This window comes from Linepithema humile, chromosome 8 (assembly GCF_040581485.1).
Source record: "Linepithema humile isolate Giens D197 chromosome 8, Lhum_UNIL_v1.0, whole genome shotgun sequence".
NCBI lineage: Eukaryota > Metazoa > Arthropoda > Insecta > Hymenoptera > Formicidae > Linepithema > Linepithema humile.
In genome coordinates this window covers 5,373,042-5,392,463 of record NC_090135.1, presented here as the reverse complement: position 1 = coordinate 5,392,463, position 19,422 = coordinate 5,373,042, and the positions used below count along the sequence as shown (strand labels likewise).

The following is a 19,422-nucleotide window of genomic DNA, read 5'->3' as shown; positions in this document are numbered from 1 at the left end:
TGAAGATTTTGTAGTATATAATATTCATTCCTTATTACATATTTGTACAGACGTACAAACACTCATAAAAGAAAGTGTTTAAATTTAAAACATTAAAGTGTTTTATTTCTTGTCTTCACTTTTGAAACGCTCAAAAATGTTTAATTTTTAAACGGACATGTAAAACGTTAAAAAGTGTTTAGTTTTGAAAAATGTTTTATTCTGAAACATATAAAGATGTTTTCGAATAAAACACTTTTCCGAATTTTAAAGTGTTTATTTTGTAAAGTTTTAAAATAAAACGCCAAAAACCGTTTTATTTAATTAATTTAATTATTTAATTAATTTTTATTTAATTAATTTATTTATTTTTTGTAACTGGAGACACGCCATTTTCTGCTATGATGGGGGGCTTTAAAGAATCTGTATCTGCAACTCGTCCTTGTCGCATGTGTATGACAACACAAGCAAAAATGAAAATTTACTTCACTGAATCTTTTTTTACCCTGAGAAATATAGATATGCATAGGGATCATGTTGCTGCAGTGACTGAGCCTCAAAGTGTTCAAAGAATTAATGACTTTTGGGCACAATATTATGGTGTAAATCAGCGTTCTCCTCTCCTTGACATACCAGGGTTTGATGTAACAAAATGTCTCTTGCAAGATGCAATGCATGTTTTGTACGAGGGCGTTCTTCAAGTAGAGTGTCGTTTATTATTACATTTTTGTATATCTGTAAAGAAAATGTTTTCTGTAGATGAACTAAATAGTAGAATTGACAGATTCGATTTTGGTCACTTGCAAAGAGACAAACCAGCACCCATAAAAGAAATACACTTAAACCAAAACTTGAAACAAAGTGCGTCTCAAATGGCTGCTCTGTCTCACACATTGCCCTTTTTAATTGCTGATTGGATAGAGGATAGTGATGATGATGAAGTGTATATAAGACTTATAAACTTTGTTCTTTTGTTGCAAATAACTAATATTTGCCTTGCATTCGAGATAAAAATTGAAATAGTACCAATACTTGCCAAAATGATTGAAACTCATCACACCCACTTTTATCACCTTTATCCAGGACATATTACACCTAAATTTCATTTTTTGATTCATATGCCGAGACAAATATTGGAGTTCGGACCTTCTCGACAGCAGTGGTGTATGCGGTTTGAGGCAGCACATGCATATTTTAAGTCATTAATCCCAGTGGTTCGGTGTTTCAAAAATATTCCATTTACCCTGGCTTACAGACATCAGGCGCTACAGTCCTCTTTACTTAGCACACTTCCAGGTGCCCCTCAAAAAACTTTTTTAAGTAATAACGACAAAATTAAACATGGGCAAACTATGATATTGAACACAATTACTTATGCAACTCTTTTCGAAAAATTTTTACGTGACGTTGATACAAATGAAATAAAAGTTATGTGCACTTCAGAAGTTATCTTTCATGGAACAACTTATAAGAAAAAATCTGTTATTTTATTAGAGTGTAAAGACGAATACTTTCCACGCTTTGGGATAATTGATGAGATATATGTCATTGACAAAATTGTATACATTTTATTTCATGCAACTGAAACTATTTATTTTAGTGAAACATTAAATGCATACGAAATAAAAGATATTTATCCGTTTCAAATCGATCTCTTAAGGATAACTGATCTTTTATTTACATATGCATTGTCCATATTTTTACATAATAATTCTAAATATGTAGTATTATTCAATTATGCGAGAACGGAATTCATGGGTTAAATAATAATTTTACATAATAATTATACATTGTAATATAGCTTTTGTATGTAAATTATGTTATTATTTGCTTAAATAAAAAAAAATTTTGTTCTTAAATATGTCTTTGCATTCTGAGTATGTCTTCGAATTGAAAATATGTAGTTAATATAATAGTTATTATATAATAGTTCAAAATATTTATATAATATATAGTATTATTCAATCAGGTGAGAACAAATTCATAGGTTAAGTGATAATTTAAACATTTTTTAGCGTTTTAAATATATCAAAACATTTTTTAGCGTTGTGAATATAATGTCTTGCAAAAAAAAACGTTTTATTTTAACGTTTAATTTCGTTTAATTACGTTTAATAACGTTTAATAAACGTTTAATTTCAATAAGGTGTTTTGTTTTTCGACGTGTGGAGAACGTAAACGTTTAACTATCATAGTTAAACACTTTTTTCCGTTTGAAGACAAACAGTAAACACTTTTGAGCGTTTTCAATATTTTAAACACCAAGGCGTTTAGATTTAAAACACTAAAATGTTTAAATCTAAAACATCTTTCATTATTAAACGCTTGTTTTGGGAAAAACGTTTTAAATCTAAACGTTTCCTCCAATTCACTTTTTAGAGTGTACGATCCTTTAGATAGGTACAGTTGTTTTCCTTTCGAAAACTATCTCCAATCATTAAAAAGACGAATTCGTTAAAAACGATTATCTCTAGAACAAATATGTTATCGTATTGGAGAAGAAGACAGCGTTGATATTGAAATTAAATCAGCTACTTCAAATTTTGTGCCTAAACAAGTTCACTATTCAAATTCAAATATAGGTTCCTATTTTACATGTGAAAAATTAATATATGGAAATACAAAATTATCTTGCAAAATTCCCGACAATATTGTAGCTATTGGCAATCGAATTTATATTATCAGTCAAATTATTTGCATTGACGGTAGATATAAATGTATTGGGGCTTCATTTAAATTTTCAGAGGACTTGTACCAGCATTCAATACGTTCATCTAAACTAGGTATTTATTATGTAAGAAGTATGAACGTGAACAATACAATAACATTTTTTGTTGATAACATATCATATAAATGTCTCCGGTTGCCGTTTATGGATGGGTTTGTAGTTTTTCCTATTGTTCACCATCTTGTAATATTTTCTTCTAAGCTAAAAGTTGCTGTATTATATTGCATAAGTACCATAAGTATCGTCCCAGTTTTGTAAAAACGTTGCAAAATATTGCTGCAATGTTTCAGCAACGATAAAAATGTCCACTTCAGAAATATTGATACGTAATTTGCAGCAACATTGTAGCAATATATATTGTTGTAACAATATATACGGGATAACATATGGAATAAGTAATTAGATGTAGAATAATATATTCATACATTTTTCATGATTCTTTTTAGACTACAAATATTTTAATTTTATATATATGCATTAAAAATAATAAATTGCGAATAAAGTACGCATTAATTTTTTTAGATTTATCGTAAATATATGATTAATTAATCATGTCTAAAAACATAAATAAAGCGAATAAAACGTATGCCTTTGTGGAATTTATAAATGGAAACAAGAAAGAATGTGCTGTTGTGCCATTGATATGGCTTGTAGAAAAGCTGAAAATTTGTTATTGGCCGAAAACAAAAACTGAACAAGCGTTTGAAAAACTTGTGTTAGATAATATACCGTATGATTCAACATAGAAGAAATGTAAAACTCACAGAGTATTAAAAACTTCAGGTATGGATCTAGATATTTAATAGAAATTTATACTTTTTTATTTTTGTTATAACTGTACATATTTGTAATTTATATTTCTTTATATTTTTCTCTATATATCTATTTTTATTTCTGTTATAACTATATATATTTATATTTTTATTTTAATTTTCATATTATTAAATATTTTTATATCATTAAATAAATCATATTTCAGTTTATATTTCTACAATTTTTCACCGAGAACTATTAATTAAAAATAATGATATTACTTTTTTATGGGGATAACGTCGTAAAAATTGTACAAATTTTGAACAAAACAAATAGAATTTTTATATTTTTATTGAACATTTAATTGTGATCTCTTTCTAACAAACATGTTTATTATAATAGATATAAAAGCATCTTTATTTAAAATCAATTTCAATCATTTTGCCGAATAAGTCAATATGTTAGCAGAAATGCGAAGTAACATGTTACTTATAACGCCGTTACAATTATTTTTTTTTATCATGAACTGGTATGGTGTTACTTTTTTTTTATAATTATAAGGATAATGTAGTTACATTTTTCCAATAACAATAACAAATTTAACAGTTATTTTTATCATTATTTTTTTTTAATCTATTTGTGACTTAATTTTCATGTATTCAATTTTATTCTTCGATTAGAATTTATAATAATTTTTATATTTAAAACCATCAAATATCATGTAAGATATCACAAATCAATCACAAAGCTGCATTATTGTCTTAAACATTTTTTAAGAATAATTTTGAGTTTAAAATATCAATATAAAATATAAAATTTATAATTTTAGATATAAAGTTTCAAACATAAATTAAAATTTTTAAACATAAGATCGATGATATAGAAAAATATATAGAAATTTCATTCTACTCATAAATCTAATAAAAAACACAATTTATTTGCACTTTAATAACTTAACTTAAGTGTTTAAAAATCTTTTTTTTTTTATTTTTTGTATCAGGATTTTGTAGCAGGAATTTAAAAAATGTTGCTTTTATTAATACTTTAATAAAAACATTTAAAATATAATTTTCTTTAATTTTAATTTTTTTAGCATTAAAAGAGTAATGGAAGAAATAACAAATGTTAATATAATTTAAAATATTTCAATTTTCAACACAAATTTCCAACAAAAAATAAGCAATTATTTTGTTCCAAATTTGTGCAGTTTTTACGGCAGCTTATCCTTACAAATTTAAGTATTTAACAGTATACATTTTTTAATGTATGCACTACGTAATATATAGAAGATTACGATGTCATTATAAAGTACATGGAGATAATCTTGGAGCATGGATCAACAGAAGATGATGGAATAAGTATTTCGGACGTGTCTGTAAAAAATTAGTGCAGCAATGTGATGATCAGGAGGACTCCGATAGTTCACAGTCATCGGACTCGGAAATAGTATATGCCAAGAATCAAAAAAAGTATAAAAATGTGAAAAGCATCTAAGGATTCTGAACAACAAAGATTTGATAGAGAAAAAACAAAAACCGCCAATATCAGCATACAATCTAATAGTTAGTACATATTGTATAATATTTATATTTTATGATATGTGTTTTAATATACTTAAGATATATTTGGAGGTATATGTATCACTCTGAAAAAAGCATGAAAAGTAAATAAGTGTATCGTTATTTTTTCTAATCGAAACATACGGGTCAAAGTAAAATAATGGATAATTTTAATATTTACAGAGTCTTTGAAAACTCTTTATATGGACAGAACCGAAAACGACAACCCGATTTCTGTATCAGTAAGTGAGGAAAAAAATGATTCAAAATCCTGTCAACACAACAATTCCAAAAATATGTCATAAAGCGATTCGAGGAAATAATGGTTTTGCTGGAACAAAGCAATGCTTCTTCTGTCCGTCTTCTGAATTCTCTTCAGACATATATGAATCCAATTTCAAAACCAAATGGATTTCCTGATTTGTCTTTGACAACCAATGATGAATTCCAAAAGTTGGAAGTAATGCTGTCAGAAAAAGCAATAGATAATCCTGATGGCTGACAGATATTCGCACTTGCTTATACATATTTAATATATATTTAAAAATTTTTTTTGTATTACATCTTTTTTACGACAATAAAATTATGTATTAAAAAACTGTATTTTCAGAAAGGACGACTGTTGACAATTGGTGGAGCTGATCAGAGATCGTGTGTCATGAATATATTAAAATTCGTAATGACGAACCAACTGGCTATGTCTTATAATTAGAAAGGTCAACACAATAAAAAAAGCCACTCGCGCCCTGATATTTTTTCTCTATTCCCTTCTTTCTAATAATTCCTATCAGTACATTCTGATTCTCCATATGTGAGAACAATGTACTAAAAATTTCGTACACTTTAAGTATCTCGAACCAGAGATCGGTGTACAAATTTAACTGTCTCACGTAGACTAACAAAATTAATTTCTTTAAGAAAAATTATAATTTCGCACTAACATCCCGCGACGGCTCTCTATGCCTTTCTATTATATTAATTGATTGTTATCTTTAGAGCCATTCCTTTATATGTGTTAGACAATAAAAAAAGTTTTGAGGCAACGAAACTGCGTGAAGTTATTACAGGTATGTAAACAATAATTATAAATATTATATTTTATTTTCTATATAATTTCTATAATTCGTGATCAATTATAATTAACACTTTTGTCAACTTCATCGAAATCAACATTTTAAAACTATTGTGGTTTCTAATTTAAATATATTTTTTTTACAGAGGCCGCTAAGGTCCAATTTCGTAAAAAAAAATCTTTGGATACAGCAATAAAAGATGCGATTCAAAGTTGGCTAAAATTAGCGAAAAATAGACACGCATACAGTTTTACCAAAAAATAGTGTATATAAAATAGTTCCATCTCATTGCTGTATATGGGACATACGATGGGACGAGTTGTTTTTTTCTGCTTCTTTTTTTTTTTGATACTACTTTAACATAAAATCTGCTTTTTTTCTCTTTGACGTTTTTTCTTCGAGAAGTTGAAAGGAGAGAAAATTTTTCGCGCCGCGCAAGTACTTGACTTGATTAATAAAAAAAAGAAACAATTTTTACTCAGTTTATTCATTCATATGTTAAAAATGTTTCTTTTCCACTATATATAATGCTATATATAAAAAGAATAAATGATATTTCAAACACAAATTTGTCATTACTTTCTTTACATTTCAAATTTACTTTTTATTGTAAATTCCAAATATAGTGCAAATTTATTGATAATATTTCTATACAGTGTGATATAAGTACTCATTAATAACATTTTTTATTTTCTCAAATTAGGATAAGAAACAGATAAATTAATGCTTTATCGGAACAGATTTTATACTATGTTCCAATAAAGCAATAATTTATTTGTTTTTTATTCTAATATGTGCTGAATAATTGAATAATACGATAATGATGAAATAATATGAACATTATTCAAATTTAAGAAACGAATAAATTATTGCTTTATTAGTACGTATTTTATGCAGTTATATAATACGAATTAAACACGGATTTAAAAAACAAATAAATTATTACTTTATTAGTACATATTCTATACGGTTATATAATACGAAGTAAACTCGGATTTAAGAAACGAATAAATTATTGCTTTATCAATACGTATTTTATATGGTTATATAAAACATAATTTATTCGTTTTTTAAATCCGAATTTTATTTGTATATTTTTAACGTTTAATACACAAATAACAATTGATATACGAAAACGTATATGAGATGGTCATAGAAACGGAAATTATACCTAAGTCATTTACGTTTATATACCACGTTTATGCTATACGCTAATACCATAAATATCGTATATTATACTTTCTTGTTCTTATTGGGATATTCTTATTTAGATATACAAATTACATTAATTACGTAATTAATAAAAAATAATGAATAATATTTACTGCGCGTTATTAGAATGTTTAAAATTTATATATTCTTGAAATTTTATCAATATATATTTATATTTTATAATATTTATATTTTTATCTCTAACACTGTTACTCTATTATTATGAAGATATGGATATGATGCTAATACATTATCAGCAAATATTTATGTATTTACATCTTTCTAATGCTGGAATGTATGATCTCAGTGCTCAACCTTACAAATTATAAATTCATAAATAAATCGACACATTGTTGTTACATTTACGACAATGCATAGTTTAAAATTTAATACACATATCAGACTGTAGTATTTCGGACAATCGTGGCTTAAAGTTTCGTGTGTACAAATGAAAATTTCTTAACCCATATCCCCTTATAAAAGTATTAGTTTTAACCAAGACTGTCACGCTCGAACCACTTTAAAGTTAACAATACGTTCTATATAGCCATAATTGTTGAAATTTAATTAAACCATTGTTAAAATCGTTATTAATTTCATTTCTTGCTATCAATATCTTTGAAAAACTGCGCCAAGCGTTCTACTCAACCACATGCACGCGTTCTCGGTTGTGTGCATGCCCCCTCCACTACGGTGTTTTCGGAGCTGACCAGCTCGAGTTGCATTACTGGTTTTAACAATTCTCTAACTTCGACCCTAAATTCTAGTATAGTATTGTGTTCAGTGGGATGAACATCGGTGATACCGTCCATATTTTCATGTGATGACGTTCATTAGAAAGACAAATATGTCTTTTTTGTACATTCTCCCGAATGAGCTATTGATAAAAATTTTCAATTTCTGTGATGTGTATACTTTATTAGAGATTAATATGGTATGCAGAAAATTTTGTGAAATATCATATATGATATTAGATAAAAAAGCTAAATGTTTGTGTCTTACGAATCAGATGTTTGAAAAATTTCGTGAACGGTAAGTTAAATAAAGCTTGCAGTTACTGTTTATTTGTATTTCAGTTTATTCTACAATTTTCTTTCTAACATGTTTTTTGCTAAACCGATTTTTTTGTTTACGAAAATTAATCAAGTATTTCGACACGTGGAGCTCGTACAATCCACATGGTCAGGATATCGATCGTGTAATTTTTTCCTAGGAAAGTTTTTACTTTTAACGTTTACGCTCCTAAAGAAAAATTACCCGATCGATGCAGAACAAAAATTTATCAAAAATCGGTTTGGTAGGTGTTAAAATATGTTAAAAAGAAAATTCTGGAATATATATAATACATTGAACTTTCTAGCATACTGGAATGAGTCTTGAAAAAGTGGGGATGGACCACTGTGGAAAGAGAGAGTTTAATATTGACGAGGGTATTTATCTTATCCCCACCAATACATGGTGTAAACGTGGAAGGAGTACAGACACCTCCCGGCTGTTATTGCTTACCATAGCCCGAAAACTATACATTTGCTCTTATGGGAAGGCTCCCTCCAGTATGTTATAGAGTTCAATGATATAATATAATTCTCTATGTATATATGTATATACAGGGTGATTCAAAACAACTTGATGTTCTTGCAATGCTATATTCTTGAGCGAATTCTAAGACGATTTTTTCTTTTGCAAAATTTTCTCCGAAACTTAGTTTTTGAGCTATAATTGAAAATGGCATTGCAAGGACATCAGGTTGTTTTGAATCATCCTGTATATAGAATATTATTCTATATATTCTATAATTATATGTACAGGATATCCGAGAGGAAAACTATCAGTAATAAAGGCTCGTCATTTCGTAATACATTTATTGAAATACTGTTTGTGGTACAGTGGAACTCAACAAATTTTTAAGGATATACGTAAATCTCAATCGCAGATGTGTTAGAAAATACCTCACGAGAAATTGAATACCGCCTGATCTGTCGCGCACATAGAGATTGATTGACTCACTCAAAAAAATGATCTTGCAATAATAGCTAAAATTTTCTAGGTGTAAAAAATTAACTAAAACAGATAAATGATTAGCAACTGTTGTGATATTGCATATGTAATTACTTAATCAGTTTAGATGACAGAAACAGAATATATATCTGTATTGTTTGTGAACTTTAAAAAGAAAGTTTCTCTAAAGCGCCTATCTATATAAGATCAATCACGTGTTAGATCATGCAATGAATAACATTTAGCAATAGTACCTAAATTTTTCAGAAGCTATTGCTAGAACATTACTGCTATAAATTCTATATGTGACAAACAATGTTTTCACAGATACGAAAAATAGCGATACATTCTTGTTGCGATATCTAGAAATCTAACTACATCAGCGAAATATTTTTTTGAGTGCTGATTTGAGATTTACTGATATCCCTAAAAACTTAGGCCGGTATTCATAATCCGTTCTTATATTTAAGATTGTCTTAAGTTTTGTCTTAAAATGCTACGAACCAATCAAAAAGCCATATTAGTATCTTAAAACGACGATGACGACGACTTAAGACGATCTTAAATATAAGAAATGACTATGAATACCGGCCTTATTGAATTTCTCTGTATTTTATTACAAACTAATATAAATAAATATTGTTAATATTTAATTAAAAATATTAATAAAAAAGTGTTTTGAAGCAACAAAACATTTTTTTTTTCAAATTAGTACAATATTTGTTGATAAAAGTTTTTCATACATCTTAACATTAAGTCATCGCTTTTTGTCTTGTTTTTAGTTGTTCAAGTTGCAAAACTTGATTCAATTTTTTAATGATGTCTTTCTAATATACATTTAATATTTACATATTTTTGGAAGATAAAACATTCACGATTTTATATAACATTATCTTAAAAAACATACGTCTTATTTTCTTTTACAGATGTAAACCACTATTATCCTATAATTCTGAATTTATTACGCATTACATCCGAAAAAATGAAATATATAAGATAAGTAAAATAGATAGATTGGATCCAGCAAACTCATTTGTAAACATTAGAAAACGCCTACAAATGACTAAAAATATGGCTTTACTTTGTAATGAGCATCGTCTTCTTGCTTATAACCGCGCAAATGACGGTACCATTAAAAAGCGTAAAAAGGCTACTTGTATGTTGTGGTTCTCCAATTAGAAATTTTGTTTATTGCAATGATGAAATTATAAGTGGCCACGAGTGAGTATTTATATTTTTGACTTTGTCTTATATTTATTTATTTTTTTTATTTTTGACAAAAATTCTTACAGAGCTGGTAGTATGAGGCACTGGAAAATTGAATCACTAGGTGAAATGAATTATATTGAACAATTAATAACACATTGCAATGTACATGATGACATTAGACACATAGATGCAACATCGCAACATATTATATCAGGTTCTTTAAATTCAATAAAGATAAGAAAGATAAGAAAAATTTGCAATAATGTTATGTTAATATAGCAAGTAAAAAGTCTGGTTTTGTTCAGATACAGAAATAAACACATGAAAATTCGTACGATTTGGAGGAAAAAAACCAAATATATTATAATACCTTATGTCGAGTGATGTCAATGTTCTTATATTAAAAAAATGGATATAAAGTAATAAATCTTATTGTTAATACTAATTGACCATTCAATTTAGTTATATTCACTGTAATTTCAAAACATCCGAATTTGTTGTACATTGAATACTTCATTCCAAGACAAAATTGAAATATCAACATGTTTTACAACAGATAATCTATACACTATTATGACGGGGACGAACCGTGATAACGTTTTTCTAAAGGATAAGAGACAACATGCTCACATTCAAGTTTGTATCACTTTCAAATTTTGGATAAACTTCCGAAAAGCTATCACCCCCGATTTTGCTGATTTTTAGCGAAATTACTTATTTTATGTAGTAAATAATATTCCCAAATTGATTTTTGACGCAAATGCTTCTTCCGCCCCCCAGCCCCTCTCAAAGGTAAAACTGTTTTTGTTAATTATTTCAGAAAGTATTCATTATACGGAAAAAGTTGTTAAGCAAAAAATGAAGCTCATAATAAGCTCTACAAATAAGGTCCTATACATATTTTACCTAACTCCAATATTTTAGCCGTTATTATCAAAAATCTGGAGGCAGTGTGTTCCGTCACCCTGCGGAAGGCTCCATCATCAAAAAACTATACACATAGGGTTTGGATTGAATCTCACTTTGCGTAGAAACTCGTAAACCCACGTGGAACCTCGCTTCGCGTTGTAAAGTGTATGCGTGGATGCAGTGAGTGCCGCCTCTCCTGTGAAGGCTTTTACAAGTTTTTTTGATAATAATGACTAAAATATTGGAGTTAGATAAAATATGTATAGAACCTTATTTGTAGAGCTTATTATGAGCTTCATTTTTTGTTTAACAACTTTTTTCGTATAATGAATACTTTCTGAAATAATTAACAAAAACAGTTTTACCTTTGAGGGGGACTGGAGGGCAGAGGGGGCATTTGCGCCAAAAATCCATTTAGGAATATTATTTACTAGATAAAATAAACATTTAGGCTGAATATCAGCCAAATCGGGGGTGATAGCTTTTCGGAAGTCCACCTCAAATTTTATGTATCTTGTATTTTAATAGTGACCTATTATTCAGTAACTTAAAAATTTTTAGACGTATAAAATGTATAAACAGTATATGTTCCATACAATTTTATAGCGCCCATCTGTATGTTGCTACAATCTATAATTTATTTCAATATGACTTTAAGAGATGAGTTTATTTTCGCTTGAAAAATATATTTTAAGCAATTTTTTTAAATAAAAAGTGTTGATTAACAATTTTTCTTTTATTATATTTTGAATGTATACAGAAAAATTTTGTACTTTATGTAATAAAGTAAAAAAATATTATAAATAGTAAATCTTTGTACGTGACATGACTGCTTCAAGCACGTTTCATATATTTGCATTTTTCATCATTCTTCAACGTATCGTATGAAAAAAAATCTTGATGATTCTGAGGGTAAAAAACGTAAAAAAATACGGTTTTAATAAAACAAAATTGGTAAAATTAATGCTTTAATGATATATCCCGTGAAGTCAAGCGAAGTACTAATCCGTTCTAGCTCATGCAAATTTCGTGATTATGGAATCTACAACAGATGGCAACTTATGGGACGAATAAATACGAAATGCTGTCTTCCTATTTTAACAAAATTTTTAAATGATACAATTTTCAATATATAAACGAAAAAGAAATAAAACAACAAAGTATTATCATAAAGTTTATTTCATTATATTCTTATTTAGATATACAAAAAGAAAATTTTTATACATAATTAATTACGTAATTAATAGAAAATAATAAATAATATTTACTGCGCGTTATTAGAATGTTTACAATGTACAATAAAACGGCAAAAGAATTCGAATGAATGAATATAAGAATATATGATATACATATATTAAAATGAATATAATGTATCAGAGCGTTGAAATTATTTTTCTTGCAAATTTCATAAAGCGTCGTTATATAATATACATTTAAAAAATGAATAATTTTATGAATAACTTATTGTTATTTGCAATTGAAAAGTTTCCTGGAAAATATTATTCCGCAAACAAAATAATTGCAATACCGTTTACTTAAAGCAACTTTTACGAAAAGAATTTAAAAAGGTTACTTATGTATCTATTATCGTGCTCATAAAAGTTATCATAGATTTTGCAATTCACATTTTCATGGTTAACTTGTATTACGTATTAAAGCTATCATTGCATAAATAATGCAGTCTTTAAAGTCACTATGTAAATAATACAACATATTTTCACATAATTATCCAAATTGTAACGAAGCGTACAACACAATAAACATTGTGCATTATGATCCATCGAGAAGTCGTTACACAGCAACAAGTAGGTTACTGCAGAAATGATTGCTGCATAAAGCCATAAAATTTCTGCAAATTTGAAAAGATTTCAAATCCACGAATGATATGAGGCCACGGAGAGCATACAATCATCGTAGCACAAGTATCTGACGATTAAAAAAAAAAAGTTAACGTAACAGCATGTTTAAGGGCAATAGGATAGATGCGACCTTAAATCCAGAGAGAAAATTCGATCTTATGTCTTTTAAAGATCTAAGAATTTGGCTCGATTCGATTTTTTGCGTTATTCTCAGTCATTCTGTAAGAGATGAACTATGCTCGATTCACGATTGTTGATTTTATATAGGAATATAAAATTAAATAGATTTCATAAAAATTGATTCATATTGAATAAAAGCAGTAGAATAATAATGCTTTATGATAGTCTAAATCTTATTGTAAATTAATGCAATTTCTTTACATATACCTACAACTCTTTTTATAATTCTAAACATTTCCAATTTTATAAATTTAAATTCTTAAATGTCCTTTTCTACCATATTTTTTAATTTTTTAATAAATAAAATTCATATATTCTTAAAATTTCATTAATGTATATTAATAATTTTCAATATTTATATTTTTATTTCTAACACTGTCACTCTTTTATTATGAAAATATGAATATGATGCTAATACATTATCATCAAATATTTATGTATTTACATCTTTCTAATGCTATTAGAATTTTTATTTATATAACTTTACCTCATGAAACATTTTACGCGTTTACATTATCTTCAGATTATCTATTCTTGGTACATGCGTAAGTAAACTTATAGTTAACGCCGAAAACACAGAATATACAGAATGAATTAAAACAACTTGACCGTTCTAAAAATGATATATCTTCGAGCGATTTCTGAGATGATTTTTGTCGCAAGATTTTGTCCAATGCTTTTAAGTTGTAATTGCAAAAAGTTCGCGCTACGAACACAGGAACAGTGCAACGCATCGTAAAACGAACGTAACACTTGATAGTCTCATGATTCGTTGCGTGTCTTCGCCTGTCCAAATTCGTATGTGAGTAAGGAATTATTATTAATTATAACTCAAAAACTAAGCTACAGTCAAAATTTTGCAAAATAGAAAAATCGTCTTAGTAATCGCTGAAAAATATGACATTTCAAGAAATCAGGTTGTTTTGAATTACTCTGTATATACGTAGGTTGCGAATATAAATAAAAAAATCGTCTTTTTTGCAAATATTTGCGGTCATACTTGGTCATCAGTAATGGCATCGACAATTGAATATTTAATCAGCCTTATCCATGCAACACTTATTTGCAATTATGAATCAATTGGATAGTGCGCAGACTCATACATACACTTGCGCACTTACACAATTCCACACATACAGTAGACCAGTGGAGTAGTTCTTAAAAGCAGTCGTCGGAAGTTCGACTGTTTCAAAAAGTTTCACACAGCTAAAGGAGTAGAGTCTCTCAGTTAAAGCTTTGGAAATAAAACAAATCGCAAATCAAACGAACTCGCAGAATAACAATTATCTAACATGTCGAAGATTAAGGATCTTACCAAGTTCTCGGCTACAGGAGTTTTTAATGTCTTTCGACGTAGTGATGTCCGATATCGACGGTGACGATAACAAAATACTAGGTATAATCTATTTTTATAATATGTATTTAATGTTTACCACATGTCTCATGTGAACAAAATAATCAAAAAATATCTTAGAATTCATTAATAAAACATTGATTTCGGAAATCATGTAAAACTAGTTGTTAAATATTAAGAATTTTGGTAAAATGTAATTATAAACTGATGCATTTTTAATAAGATTTTCAAAATTCTAATAAAAATATTTTATAAATATTACGTGCTTTTAATATATTTTAATAAATAGCACAAATATAAAAGTATACAGCAAGTGATGAAACTGTTACATATATAATACATATGTGTGGTGTGTATGTGTATTCTTCAGAAGTCGTGAGACAGATCCGTAAAGATCCTATCAAGGGTGCTATGGAGTCTTTAGCAGCAATGCAAAAATTGGGAAAATAAGTGTATCTAGTAACGAACAATAGCACAAATGCAACGGACGATATTTTTGAGAATGCTCGACGTGCTTCTTTGAATCTGAGTTTGGTAAATTCTAATATTATAATTAATTGCTTTATATCGTGATCATTTTTCTACTTTCCTATTTTTCTATTAAATAATATAAGTAGTATAGCTATGGGGGTTCTAACCCAGGGGCAATGAGGGTGGTGCGGGTGAAAAGGGGAAGAGGGGTATCAGATAACAGTGGAGGGGGTAATGACGTCATCGTTTTGGAGGAGAGGGGGTAATTTAGGAGTGGTGGGGGGTATCAGATAACAATAATTCCTGGAAATGGGGAATTTCCGGGATTCCCGGAAGAGATAAGATAAGGATTGTTAATACAAACATGAGTCATCGAGAGACAAGGATTCCTGGAAGAGATAGGGATTCCGAGAACTGTTTACATCCTTTGGTTTTTTGTTCTACGCATCAAAGTAGAGCGCCATGTTGTCGGAATGTATCATTGTTAAAGGATTCCGAGAACTGTTTAGATCCTTTGGTTTTTTTTCTACGCATCAAAGTAGAGCGCCATGTTGTCGGAATGTATCATCGTTATGTCTATAGTATGCAGGTTCGTGCAGGTTTACGGATTGCGTCATCGCTGTATTTAGAACAAAAGCCCATAGCAACAGGCAGCCACGTCAGCATTTTCGGCGCCATGTTGTCAGATTTCAATTTTGTATACAACAAGCGGGTATATAAAGCGAGTGAAAAAGAATAGAACCATCAGTCGTTCGAAATCATTGAAAAAATTACTAGTTCGCTGTGACGTTTACTAGCAACGATGTTTTGCACCATGTCAACCGTGAAATAAGTTGTTTCTTTAGCTACATCTTTAAACTTAATTGTTATACTTTTAAACTCACAATTTATTTTTTTTTTTCATAGAAAACAAAAAAGTAATATGTCAAAGATGGAAAAAGAATCATCTAGGATCTTGGTTAGAAGATACCCGTTGACAAAAACCAGTTACAAATATCTCGACATCGGAATCAACGTCTCAACGTCGAGCTGTGTGGAAATCGCTCTGGGTGACAACCATGGCAAGGAGCTACGTCTATCATTGACGTATGGAAAGAACTCATGAATCAACGGGGCATCATCACCAGCTTCTTTAAGAACGATGCGGACGAAGCATCGTCTCAGACCGTTGGATACTGCACGTTAAGTTTTGAAAAAATGAACAACCTAAAAGTAATGCGCCTGGCAACATCAGCGTTATGTTTAATCATGTCAAACCGAACCGTGTGTAACATGTTCGCACTTGAATATTGTGTAGACTGCATCAATCATTCGTTGAACAACATCACCGGTACGATTGATGTCAAGTTCGCACACTTTTCAGAAATCGCGAGGAATGCGAAGGACCCCGATCACGTGGCGATTCGCAAAAGCGATTTATTCGATAAGAATAATATAATTGATTGTGAACTGGTGACTCAGGTCTTTGCGGAGTTGTAACAATACATATTAATAAATATTATTTCAACTGTAATTAAAATTTTTAATTATTTTTCCGTGTCATCTTATCCGCTATACCGACTTATCCTACAACGCGCGCATCAAAGTAGAGCGCCTGTTTAAATTGCGTCATCGCTGTATTTAGAACAAAGAGACAACATTTGAGCGCCGTTTCTTAGATATCAGAGGGGGTGATAAGGATTGTTTATACAAATTGTAGGCACCGCCACGTTGTCAGATTGCGTCATCGTGTTTGGAGGAGAGGGGGTAAATTCGGAGTGGTGGGGATATCATATTACAATAATTCCCGGAAGAGAAAAGATAAGGATTGTTTATACAAATTGTAGGCAGCGCCATGTTGTCAGAATGCATCATCGTTATGTTTATAGTTAGTGCTGTGTGCAACAAGCGGGTATATAAAGCGAGTGAGAAAAAAACGGCTAATCACAGTTGTTCAAAATGGAGAAGGAGCGCGATCTTACCGTACGAGCAGCGAATATCAAAACGACGGGAGAGTTCCTTCCATGGGACTACGAGTGCAACGAGTACCTCGATTCTCTCAAGGAACAATGTTGCAAGAGGCAACGCACCGGAGTAGTCAACTCTCTGGTGGCGCAAATTGTGCGTCTGGAGGGTGTGAGGGACGCCCTGCACGAGCGTTTTGTGCCCGTCGGTGCCGGATACGGCGGATACGAAAAGAAGGGGTACACGTGGAAGGAGATCGAGACGGCGTTTAGGAATCGTGTGCTGACCCAGTGGCGTAGCCAGAGGGGGGGCTGTGGGGGCTGCAGCCCCCCCCGAAATTCTTAATAATTTTAATAATTTCATAGCTGATCACAAAAGTGAATTTCTGTCATATATGCTGTTTCACGCATTTAATATGCTTCACTCAGAAACGTATGCCTCGCTTTCCTTCGTAGTCCAGTCGTCAAAATCTTTTACTACCTTTACAGTTCATCGAGTTTATATTTTTTCCGACTTATTTTATTATAGTTTAATATAGTTTCCGACTATTATTTATTATAGTTATTTTATTTCCGTGGAAATAAAATCTAATATTTTTATACAATAAAGATCCGACAATGACTTTTGCCCAATTTGCACACACTACTGCAAATATTAGCAACTTTAGCGATTTCTACAGCAACAGTCGAACGCAGCTTCTCAACATTAAAAAGATTAAAAACCTATTTAAGAAATAGTACTGGACAAACGAGACTTACTGGTCTTGCTTTAATGAGCATTCATCGGGAACTACATGTCGATGATGACATTTTGCTTAATAAATTTTTAACTAAAAAGAATCGTCGAATACAATTATAGATTGTAATAACATTAACTTCACACGAGTATAATATATAAAAATTGGCATTCTACGTTTAAATTTTTTTGTTAAATGTTAAAAATTTCAATGTTAAAAAACATTCACAGTTCTATTACAATTTTGTTTTAATTTAAATATAAAATTTGGTTTTTAAAATCAAACTCAAATGAATAAAGTCGTGAACATAGCATAAAAATTATATAAAAAAATATATATATATATATATATATATATATATATATAAATATAAAACAAAAAAAAGATAAAAATAATAAATAAAAAATTAAAAAAAATAAAATTACTCAAAAACAAAAAAAAAGTAAAATGGAGCCAGAACCCATCACGTCCCCGTCGTTGGCTCTGGGTCGCGCTAAGTGTGGGTAATATACCGTGCAGATGTGTCTAATTAATAGTGATAATTTGTAACAAATTAAAGCTATAGCCCTCCCCGAAACTCTTTCCTAGCTACGCCACTGTGCTGACCGGTGCGATTATCAATCAAAACTATATAGATCCACACGAGTTTTTGAAAAACGTGAGAAATATGGTTATCGAGCGGATCCAGGGCGTCATGGTAGAACACAACAGCGTCAAGATTAACACCGCGTTCAACGGGGAATTCGTCGCGGGCGACAAGACTGCCGTGAAGACCATCGCCACCAAAAATTGCGAGTTGTTTCCCATATCCGATCTCAACGAGTGGTACACGCGGCACGTGGAGGATGATATTCTGGCGGCTCTGGAGGAGTATCAGGAACGCGATAGCGGATGGGCATTGTCGCGTATCCTGAATCTCACCGTCAATGTGAACAAGTTCAATCCTTTGCACGCGGGATGCCACATCGAGTTACCGTGGCAAATTATGCTAAAAAGGGCGGTGGTCAACGTGCAATCGACGGACAATGCATGTTTCGCATGGGCAGTCGTCGCTGCTCTATATCCAGCGGAAAAACATCCGGAAAGAACGATAGAATACCCACATTACTCGACGGTGCTGAATCTGTGCAGCATCGAGTTCCCCGTGACGCTACCACAAATATCAAAGTTTGAGAAACTAAACGCCATCTCCGTCAACGTCTTTACCACCCAAGACTCCAAAATCGTCCCTCTGCGGCTCGCCGACGACAAAAAAGAGAAGCACGTCAACCTGCTCTACGTGCGTAAAAACAACGATGCACACTTTGCGTGCATAAAGAACCTGCCGCGGTTGGTGAGCTCACAACTGAGCATGCACAAATGTAAAAAGTACATTTGCGATCGGTAAGTAAAAAAAAAGATGCGTATAAAATAAATCAATATTTTTTATTCATAGTTTTAATCAAATAAATTATTACA

General features: G+C 30.3%; 1 protein-coding gene and 1 long non-coding RNA gene across 2 annotated transcripts; both read left to right on the top strand.

The window, feature by feature from the left end:
• Nucleotides 1–4,997: 4,997 nt before the first annotated feature.
• On the top strand, nt 4,998–11,007 carry LOC137001575 (uncharacterized). The gene is made up of 3 exons (XR_010891551.1): nt 4,998–8,336; nt 10,229–10,523; nt 10,595–11,007. It is a non-coding gene; the product is annotated as an uncharacterized lncRNA (long non-coding RNA).
• Nucleotides 11,008–16,385: 5,378 nt separating this feature from the next.
• On the top strand, nt 16,386–19,366 carry LOC137001736 (uncharacterized). The gene is made up of 3 exons (XM_067360853.1): nt 16,386–16,745; nt 17,214–17,518; nt 18,553–19,366. The coding sequence occupies exons 1-3, from the start codon at nt 16,386–16,388 to the stop codon at nt 19,349–19,351; spliced, it is 1,464 nt and encodes a 487-aa protein (XP_067216954.1). The 3' UTR covers nt 19,352–19,366.
• Nucleotides 19,367–19,422: the final 56 nt, after the last annotated feature.